The 14,755-nt window shown below is 38.6% G+C and overlaps 2 protein-coding genes across 2 annotated transcripts; one reads left to right on the top strand and one right to left on the bottom strand.

Annotated features, from left to right (window-relative positions):
• Positions 1-346: 346 nt before the first annotated feature.
• On the bottom strand, positions 347-4,614 carry LOC133014144 (tetraspanin-13-like). The gene is made up of 6 exons (XM_061081302.1): positions 4,396-4,614; positions 3,082-3,249; positions 2,797-2,877; positions 1,951-2,064; positions 1,748-1,864; positions 347-1,422 (listed from the first exon to the last, which is right to left on the bottom strand). Exons 1-6 carry the CDS (start codon positions 4,456-4,458, stop codon positions 1,348-1,350), a joined length of 618 nt encoding a protein of 205 aa, XP_060937285.1. The 5' UTR covers positions 4,459-4,614; the 3' UTR covers positions 347-1,347.
• Positions 4,615-7,512: 2,898 nt separating this feature from the next.
• Positions 7,513-14,317, top strand: LOC133013876 (C-type lectin domain family 12 member B-like). Its single transcript, XM_061080965.1, is given in 6 exon segments — positions 7,513-7,573; positions 8,277-8,381; positions 11,551-11,883; positions 12,195-12,349; positions 12,577-12,695; positions 14,185-14,317. Coding segments are annotated over 6 exon segments (873 nt in total). The 3' UTR covers positions 14,285-14,317.
• Positions 14,318-14,755: the final 438 nt, after the last annotated feature.

Raw genomic sequence — 14,755 nt, 5'->3', positions numbered from 1 at the left:
GAAATGACCTTTGATCAAATAGACGGATAAAAATACAGGTTACAGTTAATGACACGTTGTGCACACAGTCGATTGAATTAACACGGTGCAGATGCTGAACTATTTGACGTCAGGGTAACATTGGTGAACAGGTTACTCTGCCTGTGGAGTTCTTTATCCGCAGAGGAACGTAAACAGCCAGGGCACTTCCTGGTTGGCATCCTGTTTGGGCTGAGGAATGTGAGCGAGTCATGTGGCACAAAGTTTTCACCTCCTGAGTGAAAACTAGTCTATTTCTTACTTGATTTATTTTGGACCATTTAGGGAAAATTACAAACCATGAGAGAATAAATATTATGGGACATGATTAAGTTCATTACGCTCAGATTGTAATACTTTTTTATTCAAATCAAAGAGCAATAAATACACAAATAAAACAAAATGTTAGGTTGATAATATCGATCACTGTCTATCAAACTGGAACAGATTGGACCCAATTTTAATATTTTCCTGCAAGTCCAACACAAATCCACTGTCTGCAGAGCGTGTGCGTGTCTGTGTGTGTGTGTGTGTGTTCACCTGTGAAGTGCTTATCTAGGAGTGGTGCTACACTCGTGGCGTTTTATTTGCATAAGGTGTGTGTGTGTGTGTTGAGTCAACACAGTCGCTGTGAGCTTCTGTGACGAAGCAGGAGGACACAGCTACAGGTCACAGGTCATGTGAAAAAAACCATAGTAATGGTTTGTATTTGTGGTCTTATGGTTAAAGCGCCAAGAAAAGGCCGAAGACAAATGACAATCGGATCTCGGCCCTCGGAATGTGGTCACAACTGCATAACCCGAATTGATAGCATTCCAGTTCCATAGGAGGTGTGAGTGTGTTCAGTGTGTCAATGCTACCATCCGAAAATCGTCTGTCACAAAACCCCCCTGCAGATCCTCTCTCTTCTTACAGTTTGGTGGTTTTATTATGAAATAACAAAGATACAGAAGCATGTGTTTATCAATAAGCTTTGGACGGAGCCATTCTAACTGTTCTCCTGTGTTTCAAGGTTTTAAGCAAAGCTGAGCTAAGCTAACTGGCTGTTAACTCCAGCACCATACAGATATTTGAGTGATAAAGATCTTCTCCAACTCTTAGTAACAAAAGTAAATAAGTGTACTAACCAACTTAAAGACACAACATTTATTTTCAGGATCAAAAGTTACATAATTTAAATGAGAGTAATTGAGCAGCAAAGATTTAGAGAAGAGGCCCGAAAAGACCCATAAAACTTTCTTTTTTTTCTGCCTTGCATTAAACAGATGTACAGGTAATTTATGGGGACAAACAGTTATTCAGCAGTGCAATGTATTAATCTGTGCCTGGCTATAGAAAGGCTCCAGGGTTTGATCGGGGATCTTTGAGATTTCTGTATCTGTGGGCGAGCCAAACTCCGAAGATCTGAAAGGAAATACAGACAACGGTCATCTTCATACAGACAGTTCAAAGATGGACGACATGATGGTTTGCCCCCAAAATTGAATTACTTTCTCGACAGTGAGAGGAAGTGGAGATGCATCGTCCATCTTATACAAACCTAAGGTCTTTCCTAAAATCAAACTTAACCACAAAGTCTCAAATCCCCGATCGCTAGCATACTGCGCAAAACTCTGGTATATTTTGGCTTCATTTCGAAATAGTGGGAGGAAGAGGAGTCTATGATCAGCTCCCGTCTCACACCAAATTCCACAGGTTTAAAACTTTGTCACTATGGCTTTTCACTGACCTCTGTAAAGCTGAAGAAGAGCCCGACACCGCCCACAAACCGCAGCACCTCTCCGGCATACCGCTGGATGATATTTGAGCAGGTTTCACAAGCTGGTGACGGGTCTTTAAAGCAAGTCTGCAAGAAGAGGAAGAAAAGGAGGAAAATTCAATAACTCCCAGAGACACGTTCACATCAAATCCACATCCAGACGATTCACTCACAGCAGCACAGGTGCCGTTGTAGTTGACGTTGGAGAAGCCGCAGCAGTTGAGCGTTTTCTCCACGTCCAGTTGAGTGGCCTCGGATTTGTTCCAGCCGATCTCCAGCAGATGGTTCTGTGAACGAAAGTCACACACGGGTTGTGTGTCCTGTTACTAAAAGCTGGAGAACAGCCGGCAGCAGGATGAGGCTGTAAACTGAGCCACCAAAGTCAACATGGATGGAAAAAGCATTCAGCTCTGTCTAAAGAACAGAAGCAGCAGTGTCACGGTGAAGAAATAAAAACTCTAGGGACCTGGGTGGCCCCCAGCAGAGGGAACCCGGGGGCCCTACATCAAACCAAACTAATTATTTTCTGCAAACTGTCCATATTAATAATTATAAATGAGTAACTTTTTAATTTAGATGTTCGGTTCTCCGACCAAACCTGTAAAGTTGTGAAGCTTTTGGCAGAAAGTTATTGACATGGGGCCTTGTGAGGAGGTTTCCCACCAGTGAGTGTGAAAATGCAGCCATGTAAAAGTACTCATTCTATAAAAAGACTCATTTCTGTATAATATTTATGATTTTGCTGATTTATAATGTTGATGCAATCAGGTTTACATCCTATTGTTTCTCTTGTTTTGTTTTATTTCCATGTATTTTGGAAAGCACTTTGCAACCTTCTTTAGATAAGAGCTATAGAAATAAAGTTTTGTTATTATTTATTTCTTAAATCTTGTTCGGTTTATTGGCGGTTGGAAACAATGTCAAGATGCATTACTGCAAAAATGAATAAATAATAGTAGATAATATATAAAAATGTAACAATATATTTATAATTGTCAGCACAGACCAAAGGAACATACCTGTTGGTCTTTATTCAGGGCCAGACAGGCACAGGACACCGAGAACTGCACCACGAACACGAGGAACAGAATCATCATGTACTGGATCGTGTTCAGGAAATCAACATCAGATCAAATCAACGTGAAAACAGTCTCATTGTGTTGCTGCTACTCAAAACCCTCTCAGATCACAGGCTCCACAGAGGAGTAAAACCCTCTGAGAGCTTCAGCTTGTTTGCTTTTCATTCAGTTGGTCACACAAACGCCCGTCGGCACGTGTGCGGCGACTACCCGGACAAAGGATACGAAGAAGAGCAGGACCTGGTGGTGCTTCAGGGCGCCGCACAGACCCACGAAGGCAACCAGGAACAGGAAGATGCCCACGGCGATGACGCCTGCCACCACCTGGATGCTTGAGACCAGGCCGAACCATTTCCCCCAGGCGGCCCCTCCGATCAGCAGCAGACTCACCAACTACAGAGTCAGCGACAGATAAAAGCTTTAAAAAGGCACAGATGCAACTTGCTTTCGGCTCTAAACTCAGCAAACGTCCGGTCAGCACTAAAGCAAATTCATGTGGACAATTCATCTCTTTCTCTCAGTTTTTGTCTGTTATTCTGAGTAAAAACCTCAAGATGTAGAATACTATTATAGTTCAATGTCTTTGAGGGACAGTGGTTTATGTAATATGCAATATACAAAAGTACAAATATATAATTTTAATTTTGTTAAGTGATAAAAGGATTGAATTCGTGTTTTAGTTTTGGTTTAGGAGACAAACTTTCAACTTACAAATCTTTTCCGATACTGGACTTACATTAAACAAGAGGAAGGAGTAAAGTAAAGTTGTTAAATATAGTTATTGTGCGTAAATGAGCTGTTTTATATGGTTTAGAGGCAGATATAGGAACTAAAGAGTAAATAATACTTGATTTCTTTCAAATTTCACAGATATTTACCCCAGATCTTTCCGCAGAGATGTTTAATACCACGCATGACAAAGAAAAAGAAACAAATTCTCCAATGTTTTTTTTCAAATAAATAGAATTATTAAATGTGCTAAATAGCTACCCTGTCAATAGACTAAATAATTAATGAGATAATTGTTGCAGCTGTAATTAAATCTATTTCTGTACTTTCTGTATTGTACTTGTCATCAGCTGTATCTAAATAAAATGTATTTATACCTTTATGAATTGTCTTTACATTCTATGTTGTTATTAGCAGCTCCAAAGTTTCCATATATAATTCAGGACATTACAATAAAAATGTTATTAGTTTTTTTATCTTAAAAACAACAGGATCAAGATTAGTGTCGACGTATGTTTGTAAATAGATTATACATCGAAACAGGAAAAACAGCAGAAATAGGTTGTTCTGGGTTTATAATGACGCAGACAGAGGTGTTTATACTTCATGTTCCTAAGTACTTCTTCTTATCTCTGTGTAAAGATACCACTGACGGTGCAAGCAGCTGCCATTAACTGGGCCTGGTCACTTCCTCCTTCACCACCTGCTCCACAACAAAGAACCAACTACATCTTCTTCATTCTCATGAGTCCCACTGACACTTCCCAGCAGTTCGTCCTGCGATGTAACAGCTGTAAACTTTCTACTCACGACATAAAGTATGTTGAGGGCGCACAGAGCGTTCTTGGTGCAGATGTATCCTCCGCAAACCATCGCGGCTCCGCACACGGTCCTCACAGATTCAGATTCAAGAGGTTTCTGTTTCCTTCGTTTTCCCGAGAGGCCGAGTGAGTCTCGCTGGTCCCCGGGTCCTGGTCCTGGTCCTGGTCCCTGCTCGTCTGAAGGTCTGAAGGAGGGACAGACCGAACCGAGGAGCGGCTCCAGGACACATCCTGCGCGCTGATTCGTCCTCAGCCTCTGTTACGCACGACTCACGCATGGAAATCATCGGTGTTATTATCTAGTTGAACATTAACCCGGATCGTGCTGAGTGTGAGAGAGATAACAGAAGTTAATCTACTTCTATACTTCAATCCTACATTAAAAATAAATGAAATAAAACAATAAAAAATAAATATTGGTTAACGTTATAATTTGTTTTTTCAAATGTCACAGCACAAAAGAACAAGTTTTGTTCGTTTTAATTATATTGTCTTTCAAAGTTGTGTTTATGTTCACATTACTTGAATGACAGGTGGATTTTCAAATTAAAGCACACTTTTTACTTGTAATGTAATGACAGTTCACTATGGCTCCCCCTGGTGGCTACAAGTAGTTTCTAGAAGATGGTGTGTCGTCAGCATTTCATTAATATGGTTGTGATGGAAAAACACAAGGTTTTCTGGCATCACAGCAGCAGAAAACACTTCTTCTCATTTACTTTCCACACAAATTAATATGTGGTTATTTACAAAAATATATATACAAAATGTCCTGCATGCTGATGCTGCCATCTTGTGTCGATAACCTCATTTGACAGCAGAGTCTAGTCGTGAATCAGTCTCAGCTGTCAATCATAATGTTTCCCCTTGTTTTTATATCGTCAAATATAAACCCAAATCAAACCAATCCTAAAACATATACAGTTAAACAAACATCAGTGTTATAAGAACAATCTGAAATTACACAAAACATCTTTGGTTATTTTATTTGACATGTGACTTTTTAGTAGCTCCATGGCCATTAGAGGCCAATTGAAACGCTTTAGCTTCACTTTTGGGGGAGGATGAGTACATGTTCATTATTACTAGAATTATTGTATGTTGAGATATTTGATCATTTTTGGACTTTGAATGGTTTGTTAAAAGTGTATGTGATTGTTTACTATTAACCCCAAAAATATCTGCGATTTTACACACTTACTGTATTTTATAGTAAAAGTAAGTTAAAGTAAAATCTTTATTTGAAAAGTAACTTGTAAATCCAGCTATCCAGATACATGTAGTACTTTAAAACGTATATGAATAAATATACTTAGTTACTAGAGATGGAGATACATGGTGTTCAAAAGTGTGAACACAAAAGATGATTTGTTTGAATATTTGGAGTCAAGACATACTTTATAATTGTGTAAATGAAATTCCATTTCACGTGTCTCTAACCCTGACTGATATATTTTTAATGTTCCTGTTTTTTGCATCTGTATTTTCATCTGTATTTCACATTATTTTTCATCTTTCTCGATGATTATTGTTGTATCATCGTGGACACATTACAGATGACTTCTCTCACAACTGTCTCACAAATGTAGGAATTCATCAACAACCACACTTTGGCCTCTAATGATGAAAATCACGCCTATTGGATTGGATTGAGGATGAAGAAGGATGCGGGCACTTGGATGTGGGTGGATGGAACCAACGTCACTTTCCAGTAAAAACACATTAATCAAACGTTTCTCAATATGTCATTTCAATAAGAACGAGCCTGGCCCCAGCTCAGACACTTTATCATTACCCCGAACAAGCGGATGATTCAGTCCCAGCGAAGCCACAGGAAGTAAATGTTTTATTGGCCCCCTCCGCCCTCACACCTTGGAGGTTAACAGAAGGCAACGTTTCACCTCTGAAACATTGGCTCCCTATGTATGCAGTGTCTGGAATTTAGTGACATCTAGTGGTGAAGTTACATGTTGCAGCTGTACACCAAATGACTCCAAATGTGCCGGATGGCAGCGTTTGTGTTTCCTCCTCATTTCTGAATAGTTGGAGGAAGTGGAGACACATCATTTATATCTGTGTACAGTCTATGGTTTCAAGTCTTAATGCTAAGCTAAGCTAAGTTAAAGTTGCTTATAACTTGCCGATAAGCTGGCCAACTGGGACCAGTCGTGGTGTTGCATGCTGAAATGCTGGATCTGTGAAACAAGAGCCGTAAACAAACCGGATTAGGAAGCAGTTTCGGTTCAAATTGGTTATTTAACTTATGACGAATAAAAATGAAAAATAAAGCAGCAAGAAACTTTTTTTTTTTTTTCACTCATTCGTGTTTTACACATTTATTCAAAGGGTCTGGTCCTACAAACATTGTTTTGTTTATACTAAATGAAAAAGACAAGGAAGAACATTGACCTTTTAATGTCAAATTTGTTTATTATCTATCTATCTAGCTACTGATTCCATGAATGTCTGTCTGTCTGTATGTGGAGCACCATCTGTAAATAGGGAAGGGCACTATTGACCTTGGTGCAACTAGGACATATGATACGTTCAACATATATAAGCTTTGAATAAACTGGAGTCGCAGTCAAAGATGAAAATATCCTCTTCTACGTCCTCAGGTTAACTGCAGCAGTGGTTGATCATTTGTTTTCTATTTCCCTAAATCGGACTGACACAGACATTCAAACAGGTCGGTCAACTTTCCAACTTTATTCAAATGCAAAAGTGCAACATGGGATCTTTTGAAATTTGCCAAAGAATATTCACTGTGAGCCAATAATGGCCTGATTAGAATTTGCTGGGCAAAGAACCAGGACACTGTGAGCTAACGAACCCGCTTTGCTGAATGAAAAACAAGACAAAAATATTGACTTTTGCTCAAAACAAGCTGCAGCTTCGTCCAGTAAAAACATGTCATATGCAAATTGAGAAAACAAAAATTACGTGTTAGGTGCTGAAGGAAGAGGAACCTTGTTGGTTCTCCATGAGGTAGGGCGGAGTTGTTGTTGTTCCGTCAAGGCTTTCAAGCATTCACCAAAGTTCATTTGAACAAACCTGCTCTCCTTCTCTGCACTGACACGAATACGATGATGAACGGAGTTTAAGGATGGAGGAAGAACTCAATTATGCTTCTGTGGTTTTCAAAAATGGTGGTAGTCCTCAGAAAGGTAAGTGACTCCTATGAAACTCCTATAACAACAAGCATAAATCTTACTTGATAAATTTCCATGCAACAGATTTAAAACTTTTAGTTTTTTTTATCCACCAGAAAATGTTGAGGACTCTTCAATTTATTCTACAGTTAAATCTAAAGTTCCTGCAGCAACTGTAACAAGTAAGTTATGGAAGAAAAGTGCCAATTTGAATTTTTCAAATGTGATTTTGCAAAGTCTGAAAATAAATCTTAATTTGCTCCTCCTGAACTTTCTAAAACTTTTTCACATCAACCTTGAATTTTTGGGGTTTTGCCGTATATGTGTCGCTGTGTAACTTTTAATACATAGAGCAAGAATAGGTGTTTGGGGGGGTGGGGGGGTGGGGGGGTGGTAGTGAGGATGAAAGAGGGAACATTCTCCAGAGTCAGTTACTGAACCATAAAACCCATTTTATTGTATCTGCTATAAAAAAAAGTTATGGTGTTGCTTTAAAAGACAATAATATATAGAAGTCATATGGAGAGTCAGAATATACACAGGTCACAGGTATTTCCATAATAATGTTGAAAATGAATTGGAATATTTTCACTTCCGTCAGTCAAAGCAGCTGGAGGAGCAGCAGCAGGTGGAGGAGCAGCAGGTGGAGGAGCAGCAGGTGGAGGAGCAGGAGGAGCAGCAGGAGGTGGAGGAGCAGCAGGTGGAGGAGCAGCAGCAGGTGGAGGAGCAGCAGCGGCACACTCCCGGCACTTTGTCCTGCTGCTGGTGTGTTTGGGGATTCTCTGCGTCCTGCTCATGGCGTGCATCGGTGTCATCATCTACAGTGAGTTTGATTTCAACAGACTGAGTTTTTAATCACGTCTGGGAAACACAAAAAAAGAAGAGATGCGTGAGTGAGCTCAGCTTTTTGTGAACTGTATTTTACCGTTGACTTTGGATTAGTAATGTTGAAGTGTCCACTTCCTCCTGCACAATATTTTCTAAACAATACCATACATCTCTACACGGATTCCTCAGCAGCCATTGGATTCAGTTAATTTTGGTGCACTTACAATTAAAATCAACTTACAGAGACTTAAAGGTATGGAAGCCCATTTCCGCCACTGTGATAAAAAAAAAAAAAATTGGTATCTCATTATTATGAGATACTATCTCATAATTATGACTTAGCATCTCATTATTATGAGATACTATCTCATAATTATGACTTAGCATCTCATTATTATGAGATAGTATCTCATTATTATGACTTAGTATCTCATAATTATGACTTAGTATCTCATTATTATGAGATAGTATCTCATAATTATGACTTAGCATCTCATTATTATGAGATAGTATCTCATAATTATGACTTAGCATCTCATTATTATGACTTAGTATCTCATTATTATGATAGTATCTCATAATTATGACTTAGCATCTCATTATTATGACTTAGTATCTCATTATTATGAGATAGTATCTCATAATTATGACTTAACATCTCATTATTATGAGATAGTATCTCATAATTATGACTTAACATCTCATTATTATGAGATAGCATCTCATTATTATGACTTAGCATCTCATAATTATGACTTAGCATCTCATTATTATGAGATACTATCTCATAATTATGACTTAGCATCTCATTATTATAAGATAGTAACTCATAATTATGACTTAGCATCTCATAATTATGACTTAACATCTCTTTATTATGAGATAGTATCTCAAAATTATGACTTAGCTTCTCATTATTATGAGATAGTATCTCATTATTATGACATAATATCTCATAATTATGACTTAGCATCTCATTATTATGAGATACTGACTGCAGGGTCTGTCATGCAAGTCAAATGTTGTATTTCTGTTACAGTGGCGGGCGTAGTTATCTTTAACTCAAACCTTAACTTTACTTCACTGAGTTCCCAGCCTCTCTACCACTGCTCACCTGCTCTGCTGCAACCCGCCCACAGTCAGACACTAAGTCATAATTATGAGATAGTATCTCATTATTATGAGATAGTATCTCATAATTATGAGATGCTAAGTCATAATTATGAGATGCTAAGTCATTATTATGAGATGCTATCTCAGATAATAATGAGATACTAAGTCATTATTATGAGATACGGATTGTGGGCGGGCGCCACAGAGCAGGGAACCCGAGGCTGAGCGGATGCGGGGACAGCAGCCTTACTCGCGGAAGTGGGCGACTGTGCATCGATACAGAGACATAACAGGATCGATCCATGTTTTCTGCTCCGTTCATTGTCTTAGCGATGTGCTGCCGCTGAATAATTATAACAAGCGCTGCTCCAGGATCAGAACAGACGCTCTTTAAAAGTCCGGTTGTCTTGTGTGTGTCGGACTCTGCTTCCGCCTCACTTCCCTCTGACCCGCGCTCACTTCACACTTTAACAATAAACACCAGCACCGATCACAAGTTATTAGGACACGTACAGGACTGATGTTTACTTTGTGTTTGTTTGAGTTCATGAAACACGTGTTGTGTGGAGCTGGGGACTACGTGCACACGGTGTTTAAACATGTGTTTCGTAACGTGAGATGTAACGTGACGCGCACAGTACAGGACCGTCAGCGTTAAAGTGACGGAGCGATCCGAAGTCTTGATCGGTCATCATCGAATAATTACTAAAAAATACATGTGATTATCAGTTTTAGTGAAGAGGAATAGAGACAAGCATACACACACACACACACACACACACACACACACACACACACACACACACACACACACACACACACACACACACACACACACACACACACACACACACACACACGCAGACTCGCATGACAGACCCTGCAGTCAGTATCTCATAATAATGAGATGCTAAGTCATAATTATGAGATACTATCTCATAATAATGAGATACTAAGTCATAATAATGAGATGCTAAGTCATAATTATGAGATACTAAGTCATAATAATGAGATACTATCTCATAATAATGAGATGCTAAGTCATAATTATGAGATAGTATCTCATAATAATGAGATACTAAGTCATAATAATGAGATGCTAAGTCATAATTATGAGATACTAAGTCATAATAATGAGATACTATCTCATAATAATGAGATGCTAAGTCATAATTATGAGATAGTATCTCATAATAATGAGATGCTAAGTCATAATTATGAGATAGTATCTCATAATAATGAGATACCAATTTTTTTTTTTTTCATCACAGTGGCGGAAATGGGCTTCCATATAAAGGTTATTAGTCACAGTTATATATATTTACATTATTTTCAAATTTTCAGTTAAACAGAAACCATGGCTCCAGCCGCCCTCATTCAATAGGAGCAGTTTAAAGTAAAATTGGAAAAAAAGGTAATTAATATATGAATGGGTACAACAGTAAACATAACAAATTAAAAAGAGGCCATGTAAGCATTCCTTACTTACTCTTACGATCAACACAGTATCAATCCTGGTAACATTTTTATGTCAGATTCGAAATCGGCATTGGCAATAGGTCAATAAATGTCGGGGACGACACATTTTCAGAATTTTCAGTTTAAAATGATGTTGTCAATAAGGAGGAAACATTTTAAAACCTTATTTGCTGCTGCTTTTCAGGACAATTTGACATTAGAGAGCAGATAGTTGGCTGCGTCTTTAAATCCAGACACTAAAGGTCCAGTTCTCTGAAAAGAACGAGTTGGAAAGTGGGACATATTGTTTTCAAATAAAGGGTATAATAGGGTATCATAAATAATTGTTATGTTGATAATAATAACGATAATTCTTTAATTTGTTTTGATGTTGTTATAGCTTAGCTTTTGATGTATTTTGGAGTTGGCTTGATTGTAAGCCAACTCCATGGTGAAATCAAATAAACAAAAAGAGACTGCCACTTGACAAAAGCCTGAAAATCAATGATGGGTAGGAGAGGATTTTTAAAAAGGTTCAGGGGTAAAGCACATGTCAACTAGACTGACCAGTCTCTTTCCCACCACCACTGCAGTCTTCGGGGTCATGAAGGCCCAGGAAGTTGACGCAGAAAACGTCATCCACCTCGAGAAGGAAAACGTCATCCACCTCCAGAAGGAAAATCACAGGCTGATGATGGAGAAAGAAATCTTAGCAAATGAGACCAAGGAAATTCATCAGCTGATGATGTTCAAGAAAGAAATTTTAGCAAACAAGACCGAAGAAATTCATCAGCTGATGATGGAGAAAGAAATCTTAGCGAACGAGACCGAGGTGCTGACCCGAGACAGAGATGATCTCAACAGGACGCTCGGAGTCATCATGACGTTCCAAAACTTCCCAGTCAACACATTCTGCCCAGACAAAAGTGAGTATATAAAGGGACTTCATTTGTTTAGCTTTCTTAACAACCACTCAGAGTGCTTTATATATATCTATATGTACAACCACACAGTGAGTCCAGCCCTAAACTCACAGATATACACTAAGAATAACGATATATTTGTTTATTTAAGGTAATTGCTAAAATCTGCCATGCTCATATAATAAAGTGTAAATGTCAGTAGCCATTGCCAAGCGTCTCAAACGATTGTGTTTAACTATGGCAGCGATTGTAATGCGTCAAACTTAAATTGGTGATATTTAACTTCTATTTCTCGGCTTCTTTCATGAGTACAGAGTGTCAGCCATGCCGGGAGAGTTGGAAGCCATTCCAGGATCACTGCTACCTGTTTTATGAGCAAGACGCTCCCTGGAAGACATGGACGCAAGCACGAACAATTTGTCAAAACAATGTCGCAGACCTGGTTGTTGTCGACAGTTTACAAGAGCAGGTGAGCTCCATCGTCATTAAGCCACAATAACACAGAGTTCTAAATAGATTTTTAAATTGCATAGCGAAATTGTGCTGGTTAAGAAACGCTGCATATTCACATTGCAAACAAAATTCAACTGGAAACAATTGTTTTTTGTAAAATCAAACATATGGGAGGTGGATGGATTCTAATGTTTTCTCACTGTCAATAAAAGAAGTGTGAAAGTTTGTGATGATCACCTTCAGGAATTCATCAATAAGCACACCAAGTGGTACTTCACCAATGATCATGCATACTGGATGGGATTGCGTAAAAATGAGGACAACAAGTGGATCTGGCTTGATGGACGCAATGAGACTTTGGGGTAAGAATTGAAACTGAGCATCTTTCAGGTCTCACATGACGAGAACGGCCCAGCAGTCAAATAACCAATAACACACTCGTAGATATCAGTCCTGTGAATGTGTCAGAGTTATTCCCTCTGAGGTTATGTTTTCACCCATCTGTTTGTGGGTTTGCCTGTTTGTAAGCAAGATTAACTAAAAACTACAGGACGGATTTCTACAGAACTTGGCAAAAGGATGTGGGATGAGTGAGGGGAGAACCCCCAAAGAACTTTGGTAGGGATCCAGGAATGTTCTCTCACTTTCTTTAACTTTGAGAGAGGGCGTTCTTGAACAAAATTATTATTATTATTATTCAGGCAAATTAAATTCCTGCAGCCAGCAACTGGTAAAGATCTATTTATGATGGGATGTATTGGTTCATAAATTAGGTGCAGATTGTCGGAGTACTTGAGTTTTCCTTTGACCCATTGAGGGCCATTGGAGTTAGTTGGTATTATCTGTAAAGTTATTAGAGGTACTGATGAGCATGTCCTGTGTTTGCAGGTTCTGGAATCAGGAGAGAGTCAAAAACTCTGGTGGATATGCGATGACATTCCCTGGGTATGATGCGACAGCCAGCTGGGGTCCATCAGGGGATGGATTTCACCTCAAATTCATCTGTGAGCATGAAGCCCTCATCAGGACTCCAGTCAGTTAGCATATTGGGTTTTCTCGTTCCAAACTTTGCATGCAAATTTAAATTTACAAAACTGTTCTACCAGCGTTTGGAAAATCTAAGTGCACACAAAAAACACAAAAAACAATAATGGATACAACATAAGGAAGAAAACAAAGGGTGTTTGGCGTGCAAGTGTTCATTTTATGTATCTATGATTTTGTGTAAACATGCATTTTTATTAGCTACTGTGTACGATCAATTTGGATGAATATATTTTAATGTGTGAAAAGTGTAAAGACAAGAAGCCACAACCTGGTTTCCACAATAATTAATATTTGGTCATTTACAAAAATATATATACAAAATGTCCTGCATGCTGATGCTGCCATCTTGTGTTGATATCTCATTTGACAGCAGAGTCTAGTTGTGAGTCAGTCTCAGCTGTCAATCACAATGTTTCCCCTTGTTTTTATATCATCAAATAAAAACCCAAATCAAACTTATCATAAACATATACAGTTAAACAAACATCAGTCTGATAAGAACAATCTGAAATGACACAACCCATCTTTGGTTCTTTTATTTGACATGTGACTTTTTAGTAGCTCAATGGCCATTAGAGGACGATTGAGACGCTTTAGCATCACTTTTGGGGGATTCTTCATGACGTCCATCTTTATACACAGTCTATATACAACCAGACCACCGGTGTGAAGCTATATGATGAAGTATTTGTATTAACATATTAAGAAATAAACATGGGCTCTTCAAAATAAAAGCACCCTGTCCAATATCAACCAAAGTAAAAGAAGGAAATGACTGTTGCACCGAGGGCCTTGTGCTCTAAGTTTACCTCGTGCCGATGAGCTGGCCAACTGGAACCAGTCGTAGTGTTGCATGCTGAAACGCTGGATCTGTGAAACAAGAGCCTTAAACAAACCGGATTAGGAAGCAGTTTCTGTTCAAATTGGTTATTTAACTCGTGACAAATAAAAATGAAATATAAAGCCGCAAGAAACTTGACTTTTTTTTCACTCATTTGTGTTTTACACATTTATTCAAAGGGTCTGGTCATACAAACATTGTTTTGTTAATACCAAATGAAAAAGATGAGAAAAAAAATGTACCTTTTAATGTCAACTTTGATTCCACGAATGTCTGTCTGTCTGTATGTGGAGCACAAACTGTAAATAGGGAAGGGCACTATTGAAATTGGTGCAACTTGGACATGATATGTTCAACATATATAAACTTTGAATAAACTGGCGACCAGCAGTCTGTCGAACTCAAAGATGAAAATCTTTGAAAACCTCGGGTTAACTGCAGCGGTGGTTTGCAACTGGGTCAAAACCACCGGCAGATCGGTTTGATCATTTTTTTTCTATTTACCTAAATCGGACTGACACAAACATTCAAACA

The sequence above is a fragment of the Limanda limanda genome, chromosome 11 (genome assembly GCF_963576545.1).
Source record: "Limanda limanda chromosome 11, fLimLim1.1, whole genome shotgun sequence".
NCBI lineage: Eukaryota > Metazoa > Chordata > Actinopteri > Pleuronectiformes > Pleuronectidae > Limanda > Limanda limanda.
Note: the sequence above shows the minus strand (reverse complement) of the source record. Positions and strands in the feature narration are given on the sequence as shown.

What these genes read in the sequence shown, in the direction of transcription:
- LOC133014144 (XM_061081302.1), bottom strand. Translation starts at nt 4,458, where the DNA reads ATGGTTTGCGGAGGATACATCTGCACCAAGAACGCTCTGTGCGCCCTC. An exon ending in CCCTGAATAAAGACCAACAG is followed by an intron (nt 2,065 to 2,796) that starts GTATGTTCCTTT and finishes TTTCGTTCACAG; the next exon opens with AACCATCTGCTGGAGATCGG. An exon ending in TCTTCTTCAGCTTTACAGAG is followed by an intron (nt 1,423 to 1,747) that starts GTCAGTGAAAAG and finishes ATTTCCTTTCAG; the next exon opens with ATCTTCGGAGTTTGGCTCGC.